Source organism: Pygocentrus nattereri, chromosome 4 (assembly GCF_015220715.1).
Source record: "Pygocentrus nattereri isolate fPygNat1 chromosome 4, fPygNat1.pri, whole genome shotgun sequence".
Taxonomy (NCBI): Eukaryota; Metazoa; Chordata; class Actinopteri; order Characiformes; family Serrasalmidae; genus Pygocentrus; species Pygocentrus nattereri.
The window spans coordinates 17086121-17113911 of NC_051214.1; the positions used below are offsets into that span (position 1 = coordinate 17086121).

The 27791-nt window shown below is 40.1% G+C and overlaps 1 protein-coding gene across 5 annotated transcripts in view; it reads right to left on the bottom strand.

Moving 5' to 3' along the window:
• Window positions 1-347: 347 nt before the first annotated feature.
• Window positions 348-27791, bottom strand: part of pum2 (pumilio RNA-binding family member 2) — a 38438-nt gene continuing 10994 nt past the window's right edge. For 2 of the 5 annotated variants that reach the window (XM_017701006.2, XM_017701005.2), the window contains exons 3-23: window positions 26441-26509; window positions 21081-21186; window positions 19829-20016; window positions 19518-19690; window positions 18934-19228; window positions 16370-16463; window positions 15127-15231; window positions 14900-15045; window positions 12639-12756; window positions 12383-12523; window positions 11817-12122; window positions 11485-11715; window positions 11015-11282; window positions 7283-7412; window positions 7060-7194; window positions 6757-6894; window positions 4648-4773; window positions 4393-4464; window positions 3256-3377; window positions 2957-3149; window positions 348-2746 (exon numbers count right to left, since the gene is read on the bottom strand). In XM_017701006.2, the coding sequence (XP_017556495.1) occupies window positions 2615-2746; window positions 2957-3149; window positions 3256-3377; window positions 4393-4464; window positions 4648-4773; window positions 6757-6894; window positions 7060-7194; window positions 7283-7412; window positions 11015-11282; window positions 11485-11715; window positions 11817-12122; window positions 12383-12523; window positions 12639-12756; window positions 14900-15045; window positions 15127-15231; window positions 16370-16463; window positions 18934-19228; window positions 19518-19690; window positions 19829-20016; window positions 21081-21186; window positions 26441-26509 (3288 nt within the window). In that variant the 3' untranslated portion in view covers window positions 348-2614. The remainder of the gene's footprint in view (window positions 2747-2956; window positions 3150-3255; window positions 3378-4392; window positions 4465-4647; window positions 4774-6756; window positions 6895-7059; window positions 7195-7282; window positions 7413-11014; window positions 11283-11484; window positions 11716-11816; window positions 12123-12382; window positions 12524-12638; window positions 12757-14899; window positions 15046-15126; window positions 15232-16369; window positions 16464-18933; window positions 19229-19517; window positions 19691-19828; window positions 20017-21080; window positions 21187-26440; window positions 26510-27791) is intronic. The other 3 variants (XM_037537771.1, XM_037537773.1, XM_037537772.1) reach the window with 3 other exon arrangements.

A 27791-nucleotide genomic window follows, 5' to 3' on the forward strand; every position in this document is an offset into this window, starting at 1 on the left:
AAACCTTCCCTACAATACAAACTGAAGAGGCGCTTTCCACTTCTGCTTCTAAACTATTGAGCTCAATTTATCTTTTATTAGACAATCAGGCTCAGAGCTCACTTTTAATAAACCTCTAAAACACTTTTTAACTTAAAATACTGCATTTTTGGGCATTTATCTTTCTAATTTGATAATCTTATACGATTTAATATTTGGTTTCTTCTATTTCTGTCAGGCTTTATCGACCATCTGTAAAGCACTTTGAGCTTTAGGCATAAAAGGCAACACTATAAATATTATTTTTGTTATTGTGCTTGATGTGTGTATGAAGTAAGAAAAAAAAATAATAAGCTTGAGACCCAGAATCAAATGCTAGAAGAACAGTTTAATCATACATAGTCACAATTCTGCTTCCAAAAACAAACAAAAAAATCTCTTCATCTAACATCTGGAAATGTACATAAGGCCACCTGAAAATGTACATGACTTTGACAGTGTGACAAAACTCATATGTTCATATTTATATAATTGACAATATTTTACATTTATTTTGCTTACAAGTTAGTGGCTGCTCCAAAATACAGCACTCTACTGTACAAAAATAATTATGTCCTGTGAAGGTTCCACGTTAGAAGATGGATCCTGCCTCCCTCCAAAATACAGGTCAATAATGTGATTTTCTTTTTAAACTGTCACACATCAAAATGACGATGTTAGCAGGTGATGTTTCTTCTCCAGGTACAAATAGAGGCTGACCTTTTCCAAGAACAGATTAAAAATGAAACTATGTTCAGATTGTGAAGCCATAAAAGTATTTTTTTTCCTTCTTTAAAATAATGTGATCAAAGAAAACTGTATACAATATATTTGAGGGGAAAAGAATGAAGAATATACACACATCAAAATCCACAATTTTTTTTTCCTTCCCCCAAAGTGTAAAAGAAGTCTGATTTACAGCCTCAACGTTTACAAATGTACAACTGTACAGACAAAATAAAAGCAATCACTACTAAATTTAGCAAGGCCTGTCCAACATCACTAGATTTTTTCTTTTCTATTCAACTAATAAACTTACACTTAACTGCACATATACTACACTTATTCTACATTTATTCATATGAAGCAAAAACAGTTATACTAGTAATATGGAAGAGTTGTATAGCAAACAATGGTTAACCGCCCCCCACCCCACCCCAGACCTCAATGTGATATATGCTCATTTCTAACAGCAGCCAAAATCTGGATGACACACAAGCTGATGTTGCATCTTGAGCGTGATTTCTATAAACACCCAAAACTTTGGGCCAAGGACACCGTTTTCCCCCCCATCACATCCAACCATCCCCACCCCCTGACCCAAAAAAAAAAAAAAAAAAATTAAGGGGGAAAATAAAAAAAAAGGCAAGAATTTAATATTTACTCATACATAAAGATGCTATACACTTCCCTAAATAATACAATGTAAAGAGATGATGTTCTATATATAAACACACTGTTCAGAGGTCAGTGCTCATCTCAAAAACTACTTGACAAATAGATGCTTCACAAACATGATAAAGAAGAAAAATTCATTCTCTTAAGCATTACATCTTGACAGAGCATGCCGATACCTTCGGACCCCCTACTTTCCCCTCCTCTGTTCACTGTTACCAAACCCCACCCTACAATATTTACGGAAAGATTACTCAGGATATTAATGGTCTATCAATACACATCTCATTGCCGTGTTTACTTTTCAAATAAAATGACAAGAACAGCTGTGTCTTGTGCACGTCCCCCAAAAATGACTAGAGCAAGAGTTTATAAAGCTCCAGTTGGGATGGCGCAGTGCATGTGACTGCATACATGCTTATTAATCTACAGAATTAATAAAACACTTCACTGGTGGTGTTAAAAACACTTCAACTGTGGAAAAGTGTACAAAGGGGGAGGGGGATCTATCGTGACTATTTCAATGGCGCAAGAACTGCAAGTGACGGTAAGTGAACAGGTCTCACAATGATCTCTAATAACCATGTAGCTCTAACTGGTTGAAACGGTCCAGCTAAATTCATCAGTTTTTTCATCAGCTGCTTTAGTACCATAGTGTTTTATTAGCGCTTGTAAGGGTCACACCTTAATTCTGCCATGACGATAGGTATAAAAACTAAATATGAAAAAGACATTAAAAAAAGATCACTGTTTGGCCTTAGAAATTCACTTGCTGGTGTAAATTGTAAGAACTGTAAATTTTCAGCAAATGTTTGTCTTTTTTACAGAGAATTTACAAGGTAAAAAAAAATGTACAAGATATTTACGTGAAAGAAAAAAAAAACAAAATCAGTGTGAATCAATTACACCATAAACAAAGGGATGTTGTGCTTTTCCCAGGAAAGCTCATACAGAAGACCGTGCACTCTGGTTTGCCACACGAGGGCTGTGGAATATCAAAGGGGCCAATATTGCACGGAGACCAGCAAAAGGAGTGTGGTCACAGCATTCTTAGGTGAAGCTGACTTCTCTCACTCTTTTTGTTTTGGTAAATAAAAACCTACAGGATGTAAGAGGGCCCCCTGGTGGAGCAGATGTATCCTGATGAATCCAATTTCAAAGGGAAAGGAAAGAAGGATGAGCCTGATGTGAGGCTCTGTCCCTACATGAGGCCGTTTGTTGGGCCTCCAATGGGGCCCAGCTCTGAGCCGCTTTTCATGTAATACTTCTCCAACTTGGCCAATATGTGTTTGCCATAAGTGTACTTTCGTAGAGTGGCGATGTGCGGTCGAATCTAGAGACGGGAAAAATATATAGTTGATAGCCATTTCTGTTTTGTTACTTTGAAACAAAAGAGAATAACATACAAATATACCCAACAATGCATGAAAAGTAGTGTGACATCTCAGTTAATCACTTTAATTTGGAAATGGGAAATGTATACATTTGACTTTCAGTGATGTGCAAGTGACATTTAAAAAGATTTAACTTGTTCTATCCATACCTTGTGCATGATGATTTTCCGTTGAGCAGGTTCAGCCATGTCAATCATCCTCTGTACCACGTAATTAGCATACTGATCCTTCATCATCGTGTAGAGGGCACTATGAGGGCCGTCCTTCTGACAACACACTTCGTCAATCAACAAAGCTCTCTCTGCACGGGATGAGTGGATCACACACTTCTCCACGACATTACTGAGGGAGTTGAAGGGGACAGGCATTACTGTCACACTGTATACTCAACAAAGAGGAGAATTCTTTGGAGGCCACACTCCACTACATGAAAAGAATGCTGACCAACCTTGCAAACTTATGCTGACTCAGAGCAAGAACCTTTCCCCTGACTTCTGCCACAATTTTACTCTTGTCCTCAGGTCTCCCATGTTCCAGAACATGTTGGATAACGTAGTTACCGTACTGGTCCTATAAATGGATATAATGGGAATAAAGAGTAACCACACCGTGTGATGTCTCGTATTTTGGAAACTCTCTCCACAGTCATGTGATGATGTACAACTAACATAAAACAAGTTTCCAAGTGCATTTAAAGAATAATCAAACGAAAAATTAAAAGCATCATGAATGTTTTGGAGGGTTTCAATTTGTTTTTCTCTTCAAATAAGCAAGCAAGCTTTTTTTTTTTTTTTTTTTTTAAACCAGGTGAAACAAGTGCTAAAACAGCATACTGCCATTTTCATTTAACAGTGATTTATCTAAACAGGCTATGATATGTAAATGTCTTCAGTTCTCTGAAATCTTCAGCCCAACATTTATAAGATTTTGGCTGCCAAAATAAGGAGAAAAATTGGCTTTCAACAATGATTTTTCCAACATCAGCACATTATCCAAGTGGCAAACCAAATCAGAAGCATACAAAAACCCATTCAAATGCAGACTCATCAACATTCGACTGGCAGGTGGCTTTAAATCAGCAAATGCATACCATGAATAATGCTAAAAATCAGAAACCAGAGGCACTTGGTTTGAACACCCTTGCCCATCTTAAATTTGAAGAAATCCCATGATTTTAATTAGGTTCTAACTGTACTGGTAGCCTAACTTGTCAAGTTTAGTCAAGCTAATAAACAGCACAACTGAAGTCAATGTTGTTGGTCCGAATTGCTTTCGGGACAGCGCTCTGAAGCGTTGAACAGAGGACCCACAGTGCAAAAGCAAGGGAGAAATCATGAACGCAAAGCAATTAGGAGACAAAGGAAAAAGAAAATTAGAAGGATAGGTACTATTACATAGGAAAAATGGCAGAGCATCACCTGTCTTAACAGAATGTAAAGGCAGGAAAAAGAAAGTGGCTGAAGAGTGTGTTAAAGGCAAGGATATAGATTGTAAGGCTGCAGCTTCTATATGTTAAAATAAAGTTGGTTACAGGAAAGAAGCCAGGAGGTACATGGGACAGGGAAAAAAGGCGCATGGGTCTGACCTTGAATAGCGCATCGCTGGACACAGAATAATATGTTTTGGGGGTCATCTCCAATGATACGCCTTGATATTTCTAGACAAAATAAGGTAGGGGCAAGGGGGTTGGAGTGATGTTTTTCATCATGATAATCAGCACAACTAACTAGCAGCATGAACATCCTTCACTGTGTTTGGCAAACTATGGGAAGCGGGACCAAAAAAAAAAAAAAAAAAAGGAAAAAAAAAGAAATAAATAAAGCAACAAAGAAGTGTTTACCTGGCCTAACTGCTCCGAGTGCTGGTGGAGTTCCTCCAGGATCGGCAGCGTCTGCTCCTGAGTGCAGTGCTCAAGAATACGCTGTATCACTCGGCAGCCGTACGGGTGAGTGGACAGTACAAACACCTACAGAAAAACAATGAGGACGATAGTTTTGTTGCTCAAATACCTTTGAAGATTATTTAACCTTGAGCGCTTCATGCCAAATTAGTATGGAAGGCGCACTGGAAGCATTTCTACAGATTCTTTGATTTTTGATAGATAAAAGTAAAAAAAAAAAAAAAAAAAAAAAAAAAAAAAAAAAGAAAAGAAAGAATTTTAAGACACAAAAGGGGTCTCTGGTCCACAGGACAGCCTCAACGTTATTCGTCTTAGATAAAACATGACCACAGTAAAAGTATAAAACATTCCTGTAAGTAAAATAGAAAACCTGCTTATTCATATGTCTACTGAATTTGTTTTTAGTCAGAAAAGTCAAGGCTTTAATAACTAATGTAATTATTTACCATCAAAGCCATAAATCTATTTTAAGACCACCTTCCAGAGGATGAAAATTAAAGATCCACCAATCGATCGGTTTTCAGTTTGATCAGACATGACCTGTGACCGGCTGATCACGAGCAGTCTAATATATCTAATTTTGTGTTACACATACGCACCACACAATGGTTCAAATCACAAAAATGGCACACACAGACACCCCCCCCCCCCCCCCCCCGAGATTCGTGAATTTCCCTTTAAATTTATAAACATGTTTGTATAATTATATTTATAACAATTATATATTTATGGACCTCATGGTACTGTGTATGCTGAAACAAACAAAGAACATGATTGGATGATGCTCAACGGGCATATGCCTAGCTGGAAGGCGAACAATGAAATGTAATTTTAATATAATTTTAGCCATTTGACCAATTTAGGGCCACACTGAGTAAAGCAGGGACTTTCAACATAACACCATCCTAGGATGCCACCTACCCAACAAGTCCGTGGAAACATCTAAAAGCAACAAACCCACACATAATGGGACTCTTGGGCACTGAAGTAAGTAATGGATAAAAAACCTAAATGCTGTGTCCAACTTTAATATAGACATTAGAGAATCTGAGGCCAAGACAGTAGGAGCTTCTACATTGGGCTTCCATGGTTGAGCAGCTAGTCTTAAAAGACCAAGTTTGCCATGCGCAATGCCAAGCATACTGACATTGGACTGCGGACGCACTTTTTCTGGAATGATAAATCATTTCACCATCTGACAGCCTGACAGACAAATCTGTAATCTGTAGAAGTTCAGAGAATGCTACCTGCCCAAACACAGAGCATCAGTAAAGCTTGGAGGAGAAGGAACAAACTGTCATCAGCTGTCTTTCATAGTTTATACTCCTTTAGGCTAGATAAGCCGCTTCGTTCCACTGAAAGAAAACCCACTCAATATTACTGCTTGACCTCACTAAAGCTCCTGAGGCTGAATAGAAGCAAATCCTTGCAGTCATGTTCTAAATTCTACTGGAAAGCTTCCCAGCAGAGTAGCGGATGTTTTAAATGCAATGGGGGAACACCAAATTACAGCTCATGGACTGGAAATGAGGCATTTCACCAGAACACTTGGATGTGATGATCAGGTGTCCACATAGTTTTAGCCACAAACGACAGTGTGCCGTGTACACGTGAGCTACATAATCACTGCACTCTTTCACTGTCATCTCAACTGCTTTCATTTTCAAACTACAAAGAGAGGATTATCATTTTGGGTTAAACAGTATTTGTTTACAATGTTGTAGATGTTTTATAGTATACATTTTTTACCCTTTTCAGATTTGAACATGGAGGTAAGTCTTTTGTCTTTAATATCTAGCAGAAGAGTACTGCGATAATCACACAAGTTTCTCTGGAGTGATGGTGTTCCATCAAAATGCTTGGGGATGAGGCACGGGACACAAAAGAGGTTTGAAAATCTGAAAGGGTTGAAACCATTAATATCCTTGATTTCAGAAGGAACACTAGATGAGCACAGACACTTGGTGTATGTAGCGTCAACAGTTCAAGGTGGTATACTTTCATAATAATGACACACTAAGTGTTATTAAAGAAGGGCTGAATTTTTACCTGGCCCTGGAAAGCATCAATGATGAACTGCAAGGCCTGGGGCTGGACACACTCGATGCACTTTTGTACCACATGGTTCCCGTTCTGATCTTTGACACACTTCAGCACATGGCCATCCAGCTCCCGCACTATATCACTCTAAGAAAGACAACCATTAGGCCACTGACCGCTATCAGTCATCACAGAAGGTTATGGTACTGTTTTTACAGAGTACAGAACGTTTTCCTAACAATCAATTTTGTAACATCAGCAATAAGTGGATTAAAAGATGAGGAATAGAGAATAACCAAAAATGTGACTTACAATTACCTGCTGGTCAGAAGAAATGGACTCCAGGGCTTTCTGAATGACTCTGCAGCCATACATCTGTAGAGCCAATGGCAGCACATGGCCACGGATACGAGTAGCCAGAGCCAGCTTCTGATCAGCGCTACCAAACTACAGACAAAACAGAAAATCAACTTTATTGAAACTATAAAAAATGGAAAGCAACTCCAATTCTGCAGTTTATTTTTCAACCACTCACCTCAAAGAATTTCTGAATGACATAATTGCCAAAGACATCAGTCATGAGTTGGTAGGCAGCCTGCAAGATCTCTCCAAACACCATTTGTCTCTCTGCTGGTGTCGCTCTTTCCAACTTCTGCTGAATAAACCTGACGATTTTGGCCACACATGTTAAACGAAGTCCTATTTCAGAGCAAAACAAATGTCTACAACATAGTTTATGTACTGGAACAATTACATTATGAGAAATGGAAGATACATAGGAAAATTGACAGAAGGATTTATTAATTGCCAGGTCTAAGAATGTAGCTATTAGCTCAAACATACATTAAAATATTCTAAAAACTCAAAAGTTTAATTCTTCACGCCTCACTCCTCCATCTCAGTGAGTGCTTCAGTAATGATCCATGCTTCTGTGCTGTTAGACTGGTAAATACACTTCAAATTATTAGCACTTGCTGGGCACAATACTTAATAAATAATGGATCAGATACCATAAATGCACTTAGGATAATCATCATCTTACAGTCAACTCCACAAATATTACCCTGGTAAACATGAGCGATTTTTGAAGCATGACTGACTGACAAGAAAAACAAATATCAAGAAATAATTTTTTATTTTTTTACATTATCTTATGTAGACATTTTACATCTGGATGTTAACAGGCTTTCTGTGGGCTAACTGGACCCTATTTGGTCCTCATTAGATTATCTGGGCATACAGCTAACGTTCCAGTAAACAGAGGTTTTGAGTTTAGTTCCTTACTGAAAGAGTCAGCATGCAAACAGTATAAACTCTAAAGTACAGAATATTTTACTACAATGTCTGGAGTTTCAAAGTCTAATCTAGGCAGCTACTATATAATGCAAATACTCATGACTTAACTTGACTTAGAGAAAAGTGAGAGCACTGGTCAGTGGCAAATAAAACCAATACCCAGAAAATGACCTTTTCTTCACAGAGGAGTAAATGACACAGGCTGAATTATAGTGTTATCTGTTTTAAACCCTTCACAGTGTCTTTCAAAGAGCACAGGGCACCAAGTTAGATTTAAAACTGAAAATATAGCCTCAACATCCTTCACCGACTGCTTTATAGTATACCACAATGTAGCAGAGCCAGGTTGTTTATACTGGAAAACAGCAGCAGGGCACACAATGTGCACCATGCACCAAGTCTTATATTGCCAGCTGCCATTAGTGGCATGTTAGCTTTTACAGTCATGAAAGACTACAAAATACCAATCGCACTGCATATTGTGCAGCCTAGGCCCATAATGAAACCAGCACATAGGCTGTATGAGCAAGTTATTCTCAAAACACTTACTGGTTGATCCTACTTTAAAATTGGCTTTAGGCTCATTTTAGTAGCCAAACAAAGTATAGGACGCCACAATACAAACAGGAGTGGCGTGTGATTGATCAATCAAACACCTCAGCAGTTGTAAAGTGTCATTTGTGTTGTTAAGAAAAAGAAATTGCAACAGACTACTTTGTGTGGTTTCAGAGGTAATGAAAAAACTAGGAAGAGCAGTTAAACCAACTATGTGGCAATACCTAAGCTTATAAAACAGCAACTTTAACATGCCATGTGCTACCCCAAGGAAGGATCCTGGAAGCAAGGCTGAAGGTTGCAGCAGCCATTTCTTTTTATTTTCCAAACACAAAAAACAAATCAAATCAAATCAAAACTGGCCACCTCAACATGGCAACTAGACTTCTCAGTCTTTTTCTTCAAGCTTGAGCTCAGCACTTCAGTCTATTGGTTCTGCTGCCACCTGGAACGAACATGAGGCATAGTAACATGACCTCACTGTGGGACTGAACGCAGCACCTAGAGGTTGGGGCTCAGAACGAATCCACCATTCCCTCTCAGATCTCGTCTTCTTCCCGCTGTTAATGCGGGGTTTCGTGTGCACTCTGGGTTTGTATGGAGTCAAATTAGGGTCTTTAAATGGTGATGAGAAAAAAAAAAAAAAATGTATCGCAAATATAAGATTAGCATTTTACGTTCCTGTTTTGTTTTTGCAATACTTTCCCTCTTTTGTGTTTCTTTCTTTTGTTTGCGTTTCACATTTTATGTTGCTGCTTTTTTTTTGCAATACTTTCTCCCTTTTGCGTTTCTTTCTTTTGTTTGCGCGTCACACTGCTTTTCTTTGCGTCTCGCATTTTACGTTCCTCATTTTTTTTCGCGCTTCTCTCTTTTCTTTGCTCCGGTTTTACCCTGTGTGGGAGCGGGGAAAGAGGTGTGGCCAAGATCGAAAGGCGTGCCGTGAACGTTACGCGTCATCAGTTGGAGCCACCGTTACACAGCACGGCAATTCGGTTTACTGGCATCATGGCAGACGGTCGCCCAGCTGGACCACAGCTATATACACTGATATATATACACAAGTATATACACTGATATATATATATATATATACACAGGTATATACAAGCTGAGGGAACTACTGAGGACAAGTTGTAAGCCTTCTGTGCCGAACCATGTCTAGGTAGAAAGTGGTAAATCTGCACGTTCTGGTGTCTCCTTCTGCATCACACACACACTTGAACACAGTAAAGGCTTCATGACCATCTAATTAGTTCGGGTGCTGACAAAACACCAACGTGTGCAAGACAGGAGTACTCCAGGACCAGGATTGGGAACCACTGGCCTGATTCAGTAGACCAGTAGTTTTCAGCTCCAATCCTGATGACCTGTGTGTGTGTGTGTGTGTGTGATGCAGAAGGAGACACCAGAACGTGCAGATTTACCACTTAGACATGGTTCGGCACAGAACTTGTCCTCAGTAGTTCCCTCAGCTTGTGTGTGTGTATATATATATATATATATATATATATATATATATATATATATATATATATATATATATATATATATATATATATATATACACACACACACACACACACACACACACACACACACACACACACATATAGCTGTGGTCCAGCTGGGCGACCGTCTGCCATGATACCAGTAAACCGAATTGCCGTGCTGTGTAACGGTGGCTCCAACTGATGACGCGGAACGTTCACGGCACGCCTTTCGATCTTGGCCACGCCTCTTTCCCCACCCCCACACAGAGGGTAAAACCGGAGCAAAGAAAAGAGAGAAGCGCGAAAAAAAAAATGAGGAACGTAAAATGCGAGACGCAAAGAAAAGCAGTGTGACGCGCAAACAAAAGAAAGAAACGCAAAAGGGAGAAAGTATTGCAAAAAAAAGCAGCAACATAAAATGTGAAACGCAAACAAAAGAAAGAAACGCAAAAGAGGGAAAGTATTGCAAAAACAAAACAGGAACGTAAAATGCAAAATGCTAATCTTATATTTGCGATATATTTTTTTTCTTGTCACCATTAAAGACCCTAATTTGACTCCATAGGTTTGTGCCCTGTCTTTCTGTTGGATCTCACAACTGTCATAGGGGAGCAGGTTAATGGCATAGTAACTTAAACTATCATCAACCATAAAGAATAAAGTGCCACGGAGCAAAAAATGCTCAGCTAGCTCAGAAACCTTCTCTAATACTGTGTTTCCCTTTGGAATTACACTGTAGTATGGTATGGCATTATTATTTCTGATATACGCTGACTTAAATTGTTCCTGAAACAATTTTAATCGCTTTAAAAAGTAAGTGAGGTCCGTAAAGAAACGGTTTTCCCCTTCAAGTGATATTAGCTCAAAGTACTTTTTTAGTACAAAGTACCAATGCTTTTTCACATTTGCTGTGTAAGCAGATTTACCTGGAGCCATGTTGGTCCTGGGAAAACTCCACCATGTGTCCAGGCAGGTCTCGAAGCTGCAAGTTGGGAAAGCGGTTGTTGCGGAAGTCTTCCAGAAGGCGGCTACGGCCCGAAGGCATGACATCTGAGCGACTGTAGCGTGCTCGAGGTGGGGGGAAAAGCTGACTGGTGGAGCTGAACAAGCTTGAGATGCCACCTGTGCTTCTGTACTTTGCCTCGGCACCTGGAGCAGCCGAAATATAGCGGCCACTGCCATTTGGCAGACCTCCTGTAGAGACAGATGAGCCTTAAGCTTTAAATGTGAAAAGAAAACCTCATGCCATTTTGCACAAAAAGTACTTCACTTATTTCACAATGTCTTCATCACTGAACTGCCAACAAGGTCTCTAAGCTGACAGGAATTCTATTGGACATTCAAAAAGTGAAGGTGCTGCTAACCACTAAAGTGAGACAGCATGAGAAGGTCATACCCAGATGAAGACTGGATGAGGAGCCATGGGAGGAGGGCAGCGAAGGTGGAGGTGTAAGAGGAGAATGACCAGGTGTTAGGCCGATTGGACTGGGGGAGGAGGAATATCCCAGGCTATTGAAAAAGGGCTGGCCAATTGGGGTAAGGCTGCTACTTCCACCACGCTTATACAAGTCTGAGCTAGCCAGCAGAGAGTCCCGACGAGCGGCATTGTTGTTGTTGGAACTAGAGACTGCAGTGGAGAAAGCATGAAAAAGATCACTTGAAAAGACAACAAAATTATTTAAAAAAAAAAAAAAAAAAGGGTCTTCAACTTGTCTCTCTCACACGCACCTGAAGAGCCAAAGCCTCCTAGAGTAGACCCGAGCCCCACACCTAGGGATCCACCCGTACTGCTGAAGCCCAGTGAGGAACTAGGTGGCGGGGCAGCACTTGTATGAGAGAAGAGGGAACTGCTCTGCGAGCTCGGGGCCACCGAGCCTGAGCCATAGAAGGAGCTGGATGGCAAGCCGGTAGAGGGTGGTGGGGGTTGCTGCTGTGGCTGGGGTTGCTGAGGCTGCTGGCAGCCCATAGAACGGTACAGACCATTGGTTGGGCCCGACACGTTGCTAGCAGACCCAGAGGCTGATGCAGCAGCGGCTAAATCATGAAATAGGAAAAAGACCAAGGTGAGGAAGCAAAGAAAATATGAAACCCAGCTCACAATCTGACCAAATTCAACTGTGTGACAAACACAACAATAAATACTAGGTAATGTAGCTGGAGATCACTGACGGATGACAGCACACATTAACTTTTAATGCTAGAATGAACCGTTAAAGTAGAAGTCCATTTCTTAAGTGTAAAACCAGTGAACAATATTAGCAGTTAGCATGGGAATTTCAGATGCATCAACTTACCAGCTTGTGCTGCAGCAGGGTTGATGAGGAGTGGTGTCTGCACTAGTCGAACTGGTCCACTCAGTCCAGTACGAGCCCCAGGGCCCATCACTAATGCACCAGTCTGGTCATAGTAAGCAGCTGGTGCCAGCACTTGATATCCTAAAAAATATATATATATTTCTGTTAAGTGTGAGAGAGACCGAGAGAGACCGAGAGCGAGAGAGAGCGCGAGAGCGAGAGAGCGAGCGCGAGACAGACAGAGAGAGAGACTAACCTGGCATGCCTGTGAAGGCCAGTGGTGGATTGGCTGCAGTTGCTGCAAGAGACTCCTGCTGACTCTGTTGGCTCTGCCCTGGAGTTAGAGGTCGCTGGCTGGTTCCTGCACGCATCACCTGACAGGAGAAAGGAGGTGATCAATACACAATATAAGTAAAACATTCCACTGTAAAGATTTTCACTCTTCCATAATCAGTTTTGTTCCACTAATTTAGCCATTTGGAATCATGATTAATGGAGTAATAACAGTAGACCTACAGCAAACTGTTGGGACTATTGTAACCCTGAATTAAGGAAAAATATGCATAAAATAATGAGTTCATTAAGCACCAAAATATGTTTAGAACTTATGCAATCCTCTTAAATCTTTGATTTAAAATGGTCATTAACATTATGGCAAGGCAGTTAGGCCTGGCCTCCCCACCAGCACTCGGAAAGCCAATTTCTCCTATGAACTAAAATTACAAAAGCATTTCACAATGACCAACACAGCATCTGTGGCAGTGTTGGTCATGGTTCACATCATACCTACACTGGATCCATACCAGTATGCCAATAGGCAAAATGCTTCAGTAATATTCTTAAAGGGGACTAATCTCATAGTAACACAGCCAAAATAATGCTGAGAATTTTGTATTAATTTTGGTATAAATCTGATCAAATGTCTGGTCTGCTAATTAAAAGAATTACTCCAGTGTACAACACAGTACCTCGTATCCCTCAGACTTCCTTTGCACTGTTTTGGTTTAGTGCTGGTATGTCTATACCTGTCTATATGGTCAAGCCCAACCATAACCCAAACAGCATGAAGGGGTACTGAATTCTCCTGTGAAACACGAGTTTAACTGTGTAAGTACATTTGTTCTGCATTCATAAGCAGGGCTGGGGCATAATAGTACTTGGATATTCAAAACATGTATTCAGTCAAAGTTGCTTTTTGTGAAGGCAATATTCAGAATACAGTAACTTTTCACATTTTTGAAGAATACTTTTAAATAAATACTCACCCATAAATTACCCATGCAAAAAAGTATACAAAATCCTTCACAGAAACATCATTGCTTGTTAATTAGCTGTTTTCAAATCAGCATACAGCCTGTAAATGCAAACTCTAAAGAAGAGCTCATAAATGGCTTTGTCACAAACACTGTAGATCCTGCTAAAGCCTAAACAGACCTATAAATCACTGATTTAAATGTGTGTCACTACAAGTCATATTTGGTAGCTTTTATTACTGGGATATGGCAAATTGTTGGCTTAAATCATAAAAAGGAAGTGGGATTATGTGAGCAGCAGTGGACTGAAGCAGGTGATGAAAGCCAAAATAATGCTGAGAATTTTGTATTAATCTTGGTATAAATCTGAATGAGTTTTTCATGAAACATTAACAGAAGAATTAGTAGGGAATAGTGTGAAATAAATAAAAATTATAAGGGGCTCTCAAGTGGCGCAACAGCCTGAGTGTTGGCCCCGTCATCAGGAGATCGCGAGTTCGATCCCTGATGATGCTACAGTCGTCCGTAGCCGGGAGTCCAAGAGAGCACTCCCCCTGGGTCTCAGTTCTTGGAGGAAGCCTGTGCTGCCTTCATCCTCCTAGCATTGATAGTATCGTGTGATTGGGGGAGTCCTAAGTAGCGGGTGGAACCGGAAACGCTTAAATTGGGGAGAAAATAGGGTTTAATATATATATTAAAAAAAAAAACGAAACAAAAAAAACTTTACAGCCGTTTTCTCCATGGATCTTTTTGAAGATGTATTATTAATGTATCCTGAAAACTGCACTTTATACATTGCAACGGAAAATATTTAGGACAGTGTTTTCAGTATTCAGCCATCATTTCTTCTTCAAAGTAATTTGCTCAACCTTAAGCTGTCCTCATCGACAAAAGTATCACAGTATCAGACAAGTGAGGGTCAATTCTATCACTTCCATCTTCTCTATACAACACTGCTGTTGCTTTAATATCATGTGTTTCTTCTCCAATGACTACTGTGTCACCAGTCTGAGCACACATTCGAAAATATAAGGTCAGTCAACTAAGGTTAGTTGATTTGTAGTGCTGTTGTAATTCTTAGGTCTTAGAAAGGTTCAATATAAATGAATGCACTTATTTTTAGGCCTAAATCACTCCCATGAGTTTTCTTTCCTGGTCTACACATCTCTAAAACAGAAATTTATTGCAGTAGGATTACCTCCAGACAGAATTATATACCACAGACACCGATATATCAGTAATCAATGAGCACAGGATAGCCCACCTGTGGTTGTCCAGGCCCTGGGCCTTGATTTGATGCCTGCTGGTTTGCAGAGTGATTCGCAGCAGCCGCAGCCTGTTGCTGAAAAAGATTAGCTGGATACACACCCCATGGGACCCCATAGTACTGTGGAGGAACCACTGCAGGGCCTGAAAGCAAATGATCGTTTATGCATTGCTGTTTTGAATGCTTCAGAATTTAAAGAGGATTTCTGAAGAAAGTGCATATACCTGCGAGAGTTGCTGCTGCTGCCAGGCCAGCAGCAGTGTAGGGGTCTGCTCCAGGTGGAGCAGCATTGATGATATATGGGTTTGGCACAAATGCAGGGGCAATGCCTGCAGAAAAGATAACCGGTGCAAGAGAGTTCACTCAAATAATACTGCATTAAAAACAAAACAAAAACAAACCAGATTGAGAGAAGACACAAACTATTTTGCAACAGTTCCTTCAGTACTGGGGTGGGGGTGGGGTCTTAGAGGCATCGCGATGCGGACATGGGCGATTCTGAATCGATTCAAAAATGTCAAATCAACTTTCTAAATATTTAATTGATAACAATGTTGAAGGAATGCAAATGGCGGAGCTTGGAAATGCACACACGACATGTATCAAAAGCACAACTGGATGAGTGAGAAATCCAACCGACACCCTCTGCATTAAAAAAACAGGCTAGGTCAGGAGTCACAACCCAAATGTTATGAAGACGCATCTCAGTATGTGCTGATTTCCCAGCATAGGCTAATAATATAAACGACGACACAGATTTACTTTGCTTACATTGCTCTGCTTTAAGGTTTAGCTATAGCCACTTTCCTCCCATCTCCAGCAGGAAACATTTCCTCAAAAGTAGTGCAGATTCATGTAAAATGTCTCTCAACGTTTGACTTTTTAAGAGGCTGAAGTCACTTCTCATTCTCCAGATCCTTGTTAGAATTTTCCTATTTCACCTTAAATTCTGCCTGAGGCCCCAGAATGTGAATACACCACCATTTATGGTGGAACGAGAGAATTTGAAAGAGCTGTCTTCAGTATCGCAACTTTTTAGTGTGTGACAGCTTGTTGTTGCAGATTTAATGTACCAGGAACGTCGCAACAGAGCTATAAAAGAGCCGTACCCTTAGCTAGTCATACAGAAGCACTTTGGCTTCTATGAAGATGAAGGGGAAACGGACCTGAATAGGTCACGCTATATGCAAGTTGTCTCAATAACAATACTGTACAATACTGGTTTTATTTGCTGCCAACCAGAGGGCCATCGAGCAAGCAATGCCAAACCATCCAATTCGGAAGCGAATTATAAACTAACGCAAATTTTATTGCCTTTGCATCCGTTCTGTTGTTACGAACCAAGGCTTTCATGCTACATTGCCCATTTCGGAGCCGAGATACAGAGTCATGTCTCAAATGTTCTAAATAATCATATTAGAGAGAGAGAAAAAAAAAAAAAAGACAGATGTAGAAAGAAAATCTTACCTAGATGTTGCTGCTGGGCAGCAGCAAGAGCATACTGCTGTTGCTGTGCAGCTGTGAGCTGCTGGACAGTCAGATGGTTTGGTCTCGGGAACAACTAAATGACAAAAATTCAAAGCTTTAGGAATTTATTGCATCTCAGAAAACAACCAAAATTCAGATAATCATCATACAAAGTACAATAAAGGAGATCAAAAATGAGCGAAACAACAAAGATACAAGAATTAAATACAATTAAATATTCCTACTATTAGTGATACTTTTTTTAAACTAACAACTAAATACAGTGGTGTGAAAAAGTGTTTGCCCCTTTCCTAATTTCTTATTCTTCTGCATGTTTGTCTCACTTAAATGTTTCAGATCACCAAACAAATTTAAATATTAGACAAAGATCACACAAGTAAACAGAAAATGCAGTTTATAAATGAAGATCTTTATCATTATGGGACAAAGAAATCCAAACCTACACTGTGTGAAAATGTGATTGCCCCCTAAACCTAATAACTGGTTGGGCCACCTTCAGCGAAAACAACTGCAATCAAGTGTTTGCGATAACTGGCAATGAGTCAATTGGCAATACAGCACTGTGGAGGAAATCTGGCCCACTCATCTTGCAGAATTGTTGTAATTCAGCCACATTGGAGGGTTTCTGAGCATGAACCGCCTTTTTAAGGTCATGCCACAGCATCTCAATCGGATTTAGGTCAGGACTTTGACTAGGCCACTCCAAAGTCTTAATTTTATTTTTCATTCAGAGGTGGACTTGCTGCTGTGTTTTGGATCATTGTCCTGTTGCAGAACCCAAGTGCGTTTTAGCTTGAGGTCACAGATGGCCGGACATTCTCCTTCAGGATTTTCTGGTAGACAGCAGAACTTTCATTTACTTTTCCATTTACCACAGCAAGTCTTCCAGGTCCTGAAGAAGAAACAGCCCCAGACCATCACCAGGCAAAACAGCCCCAGACCATCACACTACCACCACCATATTTTACTGTTAGTATGATGTTCCTTTTCTGAAATGCTGTGTTACTTTTATGTCAGATGGTACATACACCTTCCAAAAAGCTCAACTTTTGTCTCGTTAGTCCACAGAGTATTCTCCCAAAAGTTTTAGAGATCATCAAGATTATATATATATATATATATATATATATATATATATATATATATATATATATATATATATATATATATATATATATATATATATATACACACACACACACACACACACACACACACATATATATATAATAATGAATTTTATATTTTATTATTTACATATGGGGTGGGAATCAAATCAGTTGAATGAACAAACTGCTGTAGTTTTGAGGAATTGTTTCCTGAAGAGAAGTGAGGAAAGCGGCTATAGCCGAGCAAAAGCTTAAAGCCAAGCAAAGTAAATCTGTCACAAACTTTGTGAACTGTCTCAAATAATTTGATTAAAATCCACAATTTTGGTCTTTAAAACATCTCTTTTGACTCTGTAGGTAAATAATTACCAAAATATGTTGAATATTGTTTACAGTGTTTGGCGTTGCTTTTTCTGACATAAAGGGGTTATAAATGCAGCAATATTTCTCTGATTATAACCAAATTTGGGAATACTGTACAAAACGATTGCCTTAATAAACATGTGCAGTGTCTATTAAATGGGTGTATTGTGAATATAATTATAAAATAATAGGAAATTAAATTTTCAATTATCACAATAACTGAAAGCTGAGAACTAGTTCCTAAATGATGCTTGATTCTTTATTGCTCTCCACCAATAAATTGTCTCAAAAACGCAGGTGTTGCCATGGGTCACTCACCGCTTGCCATGACATCTCCCTTTCAATCAGAAAGGGATTGGTTCAAATCCCAACTGAGCGGTCTATGCCAAAGCAGAGCACAACCCAAAACAATGTGAAGTGTGCATTTGAAGAGACTTTAAGATAATGAACATTAATAACTGTCAAATATGCATGATGTTAAAGGAGACTTCTAATGCTAATAGTGACTGCACCTCAACGGTTGCCAGGTAAAAGGTTTCCTTTTGCTTTTACTTCCCAACTGGAGGTTTAAGATCCTTCCATAGAGATGCCTCTGCTCTGCAGAGATACATACCTAAGTCACCACAAAGATGCCAAATAGATACGGAGGCTAAACCATAAATATGGCTTAAGCGTGGTTTGTCAGTAGGTGCATTCAGTAGAAGCTCACATGAGGAGGAACAGCCCATTTTCACTGAACGTGAATATAAACCCTAATGTTGAGCTAGACAGACAGAACACCTTTCAAAAACTAAGGTGAGGTGAAGGACTCGCCCAAATAATCTGAAGCCTTGAGTACTTGTTCTACCCTGCGTCCAACTGACACTTCCTCTGACTCCGTCATGCCGCTGTTTCAGATAAGAATATTAGCCTTTTCCCACTTTCCTTTATAATTTAACTGTTTAAACAGTTTGACAAGACAAGCATGGTCTGTTTATTGAAAATAAATTACGACCAAAAGTTTTACTACTATACATTAAAAGGCTTCAACACACTGTGACAGGTCTGCAAAATGCACTTTTGGAATCTTACCGGCTGCTGGGAATTGTAGTCAAACAAGCCAAGAGGAGCCCCAGAAGAGTCCACCTGGATCTGGTTTCCAGCATAGTCAAACTGGAGTGACTCAACACTGGCCTGCTGTTCCATGCCACCCATACTCTGAGCCTCTTGGCTTTGAAAGTCCTCAGCTGTGGGTTTACTGACACCAGTGGTCGAAGACTGCAGAGAATGAGGGTGATGCTGTCCCATCATCTCAAGTCCAGCCTGACTGGGAACCAAACGTTCCACAGCTTCTGTAGGAGACGCCTGACGGCTGCCTGGGGTAGGGCTGTGGTTAAAGCACATATGACAGGTTTTTAGAGTGATACTAAGAAGGTCTACATGAGGATCGGCTCAACTGAAAAGAACTGGGCTGTGATTTTTAAAGTTTCCTACACAGCATAAATTCAAAAGAGACTGGTGACCATTGGCGACTTCAGCAATTTAATTTTCCCTTCCAGCATTTTAACAAAGACAATATGTTGGTGAGAAGCTATCTAAATGCAATTTACCAACCAAACGGTGTACCTGAAAACCTAAAAAATAGTAATTATTGTTCCACTGTTATGTGGTCATACTTGAAGTCTTTGCAGTCACGGTCCATCCCATTGAGTAAACCTCGACCACTGGATTTCGCAGCATCACCTTCTTCTCCAACTTTCATTTCAGGGCTCTTGTCCTCTTCAAAGGGGGAGGCCTTTTCTTTCTGATCAGCCTTTTCTCTTCCATCAGCATCTGCATCACCGCCACCCTAAACCCCATGCACAACCCAACAGACACAAACATGTAATTCTCTCCTAAAGTCTGAAAGTGAGGATTTACTCATATGGAACATTTCAGAAGCCTGCAGAAAGAATCCCCTAACAGACATCAAAATCCATTCACTCACAAAGCCTCCATTTCTGTAGCGTCCATCCATCTTATCTCCAGGTGAGGAGCTGAGAACATACTCCACCATACTCACACCCAGGCCACCTCCTTCTGAGCGTGGAGACAAAACTGAGCTAGCCTCTCCGTTCCCATTATAGCCCTGACCAGGTCGCCTCTGCACCATGATGGGCTGCGATACTGAGTGATCTGAAGGAGGATGAGAGACTGTGGTTGGAGAGTGCTTCAAGTTTACCAAGGACAGGTTAGTGAGGCAGAACAAAATCAGACAGTTACTGCAACTGAATAAAGAACATCAAACAACATCTTGTAGAAGACAATCTACAAATCTGTTTCATGGCTCAATACACACACACACACACACACACACACACACACACACACACACACACACACACACACACACACACATTAATGATGCCAAAGCTGTACCAAATAAAAAGCTTACCAGAATCACAGGAATTTGAGCAAAGTTGCTAAGCTATGGAACAGACTGTATTATTTCTCACTCCCACCCCACTTACTTTTAAATACAAGATACATCCTTCTGTAGGGCTTGGCTTCATCTGAACAAAAAGAACTGATTTATACTGATACAATCTAGTTACTGAGGATTGGGATTAGTTATTTACTCATTTATTTACACATCTAATTAAATTATTATTTAGGCAGGAAACACCCTGAACAGGTCGCCAGTCCATGACAGCTTGGCAGCAAGTGCTGTGGAGCAATGTGGAGCAGCAGGAAACTTATCTGGACTATAGCTGGACTTATACCTGATTCTGTTGCCCTGAAATGCGAGTGTCTTGTAAGCTGGCCAAATCAAAAAGAGTCCACACTGAATTGGCTTGCTAACAGTTTGCTTCCTCACAAAAGTGCCTAGATTTATAAAAGTGGTAAATGTATTCAGTTATTCAAAAGGCTTTACCACTTTCAACTATTTAGATAATCAAAATGATTTACTCTTTGTCCTTGTCCCACCAGGTCCAGGACCATTTGTTTTCCCTCCAAAACCCCATTGTTCTGCACCTGTGGTGTGTTACACACTTGGATACAAAATGTTAACTATTTGGTCTCGTAGTACAGAACCTGCAGGATCTGTATCTGTTTCTCTGCCTTTAAAAAGATCATCTCTCTCTAATCATGTGAAGATGATAGTGATAGCATCTTAAACTGCAGCAACACAGAAAAAATCTCTTTCTGGATAAGATCAAAAAGAAGGATTAATCTGGAAAAGAGCCACAGCTACTTACGAGAAGATCCCCAAGCATTATCTCTCCACTCCTCTCCGAGCAGCATCCCTTTACGCCCGTCTTTTGCTAATTCATCTGACTCCCAGAGTTTTTTTGCTGGTAAGAGCTGAAATAAAGGAAGACAAAAATAACTTCTCCAAGAAACATGAAATCAAATAAACATGAAGGAAATGTGACACCGCAATTAAAGATGTATGATACAGTAAGAAGAAAAATGTTGGGACAATGAGAAATTGGTTAGTTTTGTTTAATAATCATAAAATTTTAATTTTAGATTAATGACTAATATGAGACAAAAGCACAGAATGTCTGTCATTTATTGTATGAACAATGTCAGCTAAACAAAAGTACTGGAACAAATGCACAACCAGCAATTCTGATTGCACTAGTGTTCCATGTTTGGGTCCCAATACTTTAAACCCCATGTGTCATACAAGGCCTGTGGTCCAGATCAGGCCTGCCAACACAATCCTTGTTGGCCAGGAAAAGTAGTTAAATTTTCTATTAATACTAGCCCGTTTCATAATGCGCTGCACTACAGTCCCCAGCATGCACTGCAGCGTAAGGTGTACAGACTCTCCTACCCCAACAACAACCTATGGGACAGCCACTACACCTCAATTCTACACAGTTCCCCACCTGACATATCACCAAAGTTCAACCTTCATACACACCAAACGTCAGCTCAGAAACTAAGCCCAAGTCTTAATGAACTTGCAGCAAAGAAAGGACACCAGGGGTCCAGTTCCAGATGACAGGTGGGTTTAAAAGATTACGCTCCTGGGGATGTTTACATTTTGAATATTTCAAGTATTCATGTAATATTTAAAGGTCTACTACAAGTGTCTATTTTACTGTTGAAGTTTTTGCTTATTTTGAATAAACAACAGCTGGTTCAGGTTACAGCACAACATTAATTAAAATTAAATAAAATAAAAAAATTCTCTAGCCCACAGATTTGATGAGATTTTTTAATATGGTCCTTTGAGTGGTTTGACACGCCTGCTTTAAACAAACAATCAAGTGTTAACAACAGTATAATGATACAGCTGAATCAAATTTAAAAACCTCAATTCCACACAGTTTAAGACACCATGTGAAATTCAAAGCAAAGCAGTCATCAGGAAATTTTGTTTGACATGTAATAAATTTAAAAAGCGGAACAAAATCACAAGATTTGAGGTTATACCACTTTATAAATATAAGCTTTTAAACTTTGAGGAAAAGTTGAGCCAGGAGTCAGCCTAACTTTGCGTCACATCAACTTTCCTCAATAAGTCTTTGGGGTCTGAATACGCCCCGTTATACAAGCCTTCAACTGCGTAACCATAAAGGTTCTTTGTAAGTGTATTTTGCCCTTCATAATGCGCCAGTCTAGGAATCGACTCTATCACACAGCCATGCTGTTCTAAAACAGGCAGAATGTGGTTTAGCATGATCACGCTGACATTAGCGCAGAGATCCGTGAAATACACTGCCTAGCACTTTCCTAGATGTCTTTACTAGATGCTCCTACTGAATCTGCTACTGTCCCAACTTTGCAGGAATGTGCTGCAGACATCAAAAAAAGTCATCTGCCTTTGTTGTTGTGAGCTGGTCTGTGGGAGTGATCGTAACTCTCTGGGTTAAAAAGATGCATAGAGGTGTTACAGAAACAGCCCTACATGTATCCGCAGAGCACAGCCCAGCACCATCAGCTACAGCGCCATCTAGTTAAAGCTAAGTGTGTTAATTTTGCATGCTGGCACTTAAAAAGGCCACCAGTATTCGACTTGATTCGCAAGGATAAAAACAAACAAACAACAACAACAAACAACAAACAACAGCAGCAGGAAAAAAATATATATATAACCTGCAGTGAAAAGTGTCGTACTGCCATCAGATGTACTGGCATTTCAGCAGAACCTCCTGAATGGAGTGTTTCATTTGGCTGCAACTTAAAACTAAGAGGAAATGTAGTTTCCGTGCTTAATTTCCTCCGGGATCAATAAAGTATCTCTATCCATCTTTCAATCTATCCATCTGTAAAGCCTGCAGTAATTTTGTTGAAATTAAACTGCAGAGAAAACTACACTCTCAGAAATAAAGGTTCTAAATTGTCATTGGGTCAGTTCCCCTCTTGTCACTGGGGTGGAACCCTCAAGGCTCCATCTCAGTCCCTTTAGTCAGGGAACATAACTGAACCATAATCCACTGAAATGATATGTTCTAAGCTGTACTGACTCCACACACCCCGCCTTGCCTCCAGGCTTTTATTCTACTGTTATGGTTTAAAACATTCGGTTAGGGAAAGGTACAAATATGAATTTTAACCTGGAAAAACTGATTTAAGGATCATAATCAGACCTTAAAACCACTGCTGGAGCTTTGAGGGAACATTTACACTGTACCTTATACCAAACATAAGAACTGCTGGTACCAAAGACATATTTAAATCAGACAAAAGACAAGAGGCACAGATGAAATTAAAAAAGGACATCATGAATATTGAATGACTGAAAATTACAGCGTGTAATGTTCTAGTAATCCTCAAATGTTTGGTTATTGTAGGAAAAATTAATGTAAACAAAAACATTCATAAATCAAGTAACAGGAAAATGAAACAACAGGGTACAAACTGTAAGAGACTAGTCCAAATACAGCCACGCTGTGTATTCTGTAATATACACTATATTCCCAAAAGTATTCAATCACCCATCCAAATCATTGAATTCAGGTGTTCCAGTCACTTCCATGGCCACAGGTGTATAAAACCAAGCCCCTAGGCCTGCAGACTGCTTCTACAAACATTAGTGAAAGAATGGGTCACTCTTAGGAGCTCAGTGAATTCCAGAGCAGTCCCGTAATCAGATGCCACATGTGCAACAAGTCCAGTGGTGAAATTTCCTCACTACTAAATATTCCACAGTCAACTGTCAGTGGTATTATAAGAAAGTGGAAGCGATTGGGACGACAGCAACTCAGGCATGAAGTGGTCAGCCCCGTAAAATTATCGAGCAGGGTCAGCAGATGCTGAGGTGCATAGTGCACAGAGGTCACCAACTTTCTGAAGAGTCATTCGCTACAGACCTCCAAACTTCACATGGCCTTCAGATCAGCTCAAGAACAGTGTAGAGAGCTTCATGAAATGGGTTTCCATGGCCGAGCAGCTGCATCCAAACCTTACATCACCAAGAGCAATGCAAAGATAAGATAAGAGAAGATAAAAGATTATTTTATTAGTCCCACAGCAGGGAAATTCACAGTATTACAGCAGCAGCAGAGTAACAGTATAAACATTATCAACATTATAAATAAAAAAAATTAAAGCTAAATCTAAAATAAGCATAATAATAAAATAAAATAAGAGTTGCATAGAAATCTGTATTGCACTTAGGAACACAAAGCGTGGAATGCAGTGGTGTAAAGCGCCGCCACTGGACTCTAGAGTAGTGGAGTGATGTTCTCTGGAGTGACCAATCACGCTTCTCCACCTGGTAATCTGATGGACGAGTCTGGGTTTGGTGGTTGCCAGGAGAATGGTACTTGTCTGACTGCACTATGCCACGTGTAAAGTTTGGTGGAGGGGGGATTATGGTGTGGGGTTGTTTTTCAGGAGTTGGGCTTGGCCCCTTAGTTCCAGTGAAAGGAACTCTTAATGCTTCAGCACCAAAAGATTTTTGACAACTTCATGCTCCCAACTTTGTGGGAACAGTTTGGGGACGGCCCCTTCCTGTCCCAACATGACTGCGCACCAGTGCACAAAGCAAGGTCCATAAAGACATGGATGAGCCAGTTTGGTGTGGAAGAACTTGACTGGCCTGCACAGAGTCCTGACCTCAACCCGACAGAGCACCTTTGGGATGAATTAGGGCAGAGACTGCGAGCCATGCCTTCTCGTCCAACATCAGTGTCTGACCTCACAAATGCACTTCTGGAAGAACGGTCAAAAATTCCCACAAAAGCACTCCTAACCCTTGTGGAAAGCCTTCCCAGAAGAGTTAAAGTTGTTATAGCTGCAAAGGGTGGGCTGACATCACATTAAAACCTATGGATTAAGAATGGGTTGTGGAATGCGTGTGAAGCCAGACGACCGAATACTTTTGGAAATAGTGTGTATTTTAATTTATGACTATGACAAAGCCAAATGCCTAAATCAAACACTATAAAAGCCACACTGAATCATATAAGATCAGCTGCCAAGCTAAAATTTTAAACATCTACTTGTTTATTTATTCAGTTGTGTATTTGTGATTTTTGTATATTCATATACCGTATGTAGTAAGTTTGGGCGATGCCTGAGGAAAAGTACTCCTGTGAAATGCATAAAGGTGCAGTGTGTAGGATTTCAGGGGATCTTCAGCACAAGTGGGATATAATAAAACCATGCTTTCATTAGTATATAAATCATCTGCAACTACAAAAACCTGTGTTTTTAGCTTAACGAACCTTTCGTATCTACATAGCGAGCGGCTCCTCCTCAACAGAGGCTGTCATGTCTCTATAGTAGCCCATAGCAGATAAACCAAACACTGCCTCTAGAGGGCACCTTTCACGTTTTTATGCTGAAGTGGCGGCTTGAATTTGGTAAAGCTGTAGCTCTGGTTGAAAGACAAAGAAACAAGAAGAATCAGTAGTTGCTGCCGGCACTGAGTGACCATTTTGTGCTGTGAGATGTTTAAGAGCCCAAATTTTGACAAATTAAGTATGATATTAGCACAAAAAGCAGGGGAGAGTGAATCATTGTTGTCAAAGAAGCAAAAATGGGGGCTTCTGAAAGTTCTGCTACACACTTGAAAGAAGGGCATTTAATTGGTTGCTATATATAACCTCACCACTAGGGGCCACTAAATCTTACACACCACACCTTTATTCTGTGCAGAAAATTGTACAATTGGTAAATTGTAGTCTGGGAAGCCTCAAGCAGAGAGAAAAGAATTTACTATAACCCAGCAGTTTAATAATAATAATAATAAATAAATAAAAAACAACCAGTATACCTGCAATTAAAATAACCATATAACCAAATCTCTTTATTAATTTAAATCACTTAAGTGAAACAAACATCTTGGGCCTTCCTTGTTTGACAGTGTTCAATTATTTGAGATTTGAATTACTAATAAATAATATTCGATAGTTGCAGCTCTACAAGCAGCTAAATATAAGAAATTATGCATACAAAGAATTGTTAAATTTATATTTTAACATTATTCAGCGAGCTGCTCAAAATTAAACTAGGTCTTTCTAGATCTCCGTCACTGGCTTACCTGTCAATCAATGGCAATTACAACATCCTATCAGCTGGTCCTCGTATCATTTGAAACAGAGTGATGGGCTCACTGTGGACAAAAAACCATAACACTAATACGAAAACCACCTACCTCACCCATTCCACGTGACTCCAATGCCAGGGCTTGAAAATCATAATTCATCTCATCCACAGCCCGGACCTGTAAACAATGAAAACCTTTCAGGAACAAGGCTTTTAAGCAAGCTTCGTCATCAATATCATCTTGTGTCGTAAACAGTACTGGATTTTGTCTACACCAGGGTTTCTCAACCTGTGGGCCACGGACCACCAGTGGGCTGAGAAGCCCCCTCTAGTGGTCCACGGGCCTGAACTTGGGGTGAGGCAGTAGTTCATTGTGGGCCGGTAGAGACGTATCAGCAAAAACCCTGCAGTCACAGGCTAATTAGATGTCATCGGTTTGAGACGATGCAGCTGATAATAAACCTTACTTGATCTCTGCCTCTCTGTCAGTAGTTTATTATTGCTGATTGTAGCAACGCTGATCCAAAAGCCCGAGTGGAGTGAAAATCCTCAAAACTAAAGAGACTCCAGACCAAACAGCCACTCTGTGGGAGCCATAAGAGTGTTTTCAGTGAAATCGCGATGGACTGTAGCTTCAAAATCACAGCCCACATCTACGTTTCATTCCTTTTCCCGTTTTGACATCTCGGCAAACGTTTTTTTAACACAACTGCAGACTTTGGGCTCTGTGACTGGTGTGAAATGGATGATCTAAACTTTTTCAGGAGCTAATTAACTGGTTTTCAGTGTGAGCAATTAAGGGAAAAAAATATTTAAATAAAGTTGATTAGTTTTTCTGTGGGCTGCTATGCTTTACAGATATAAACAGGTGGGCATTGGGGTGCAAATCCTTGGTCTACACCACAGTCACTGGTATTGGGGCTCATTTTATAGTTAAATTTAACAAGCCTACGGTTTAAATTCTGATCCATCTTTCACACCTATTCTATCCCACTCGCTTCGTTGCAAATGAGTTACGTAAAACAGGCCTGGAAAGCAACAAATCACTTTCAACCTCGCAGACAATAAAAACAGCAGTTTTAACAAAATATAATACAAAACTAGCCATGGTTGACGTACAATAACTCCAAAATTCAAACAAACTCAATTACTGGAAGCAGTGATGAGTAAATTCTGTCTGACCTGCATTAAATGAAAAACATTGTATTTGAGGTTCTACCTCATCATCTTTGTGTTTTCTTTAAATATACACTGATTCCAAATACGCTGCCTGCCACAAATTTCATAAATCCAAGGGCAGCTGTTGGCAGCTGTTGGCTGGAAGTTAGGGAACTGTCGTTGTGACCAAAAGGTTGCCGGTTCGATCCCCAGCGCCAACAGTACGTGACTGAGGTGTCCTTGAGCAAGACACCTAACCCCCAACTGCTCCCTGGGCTGCCCACCACTCCAGGCAACTGTGC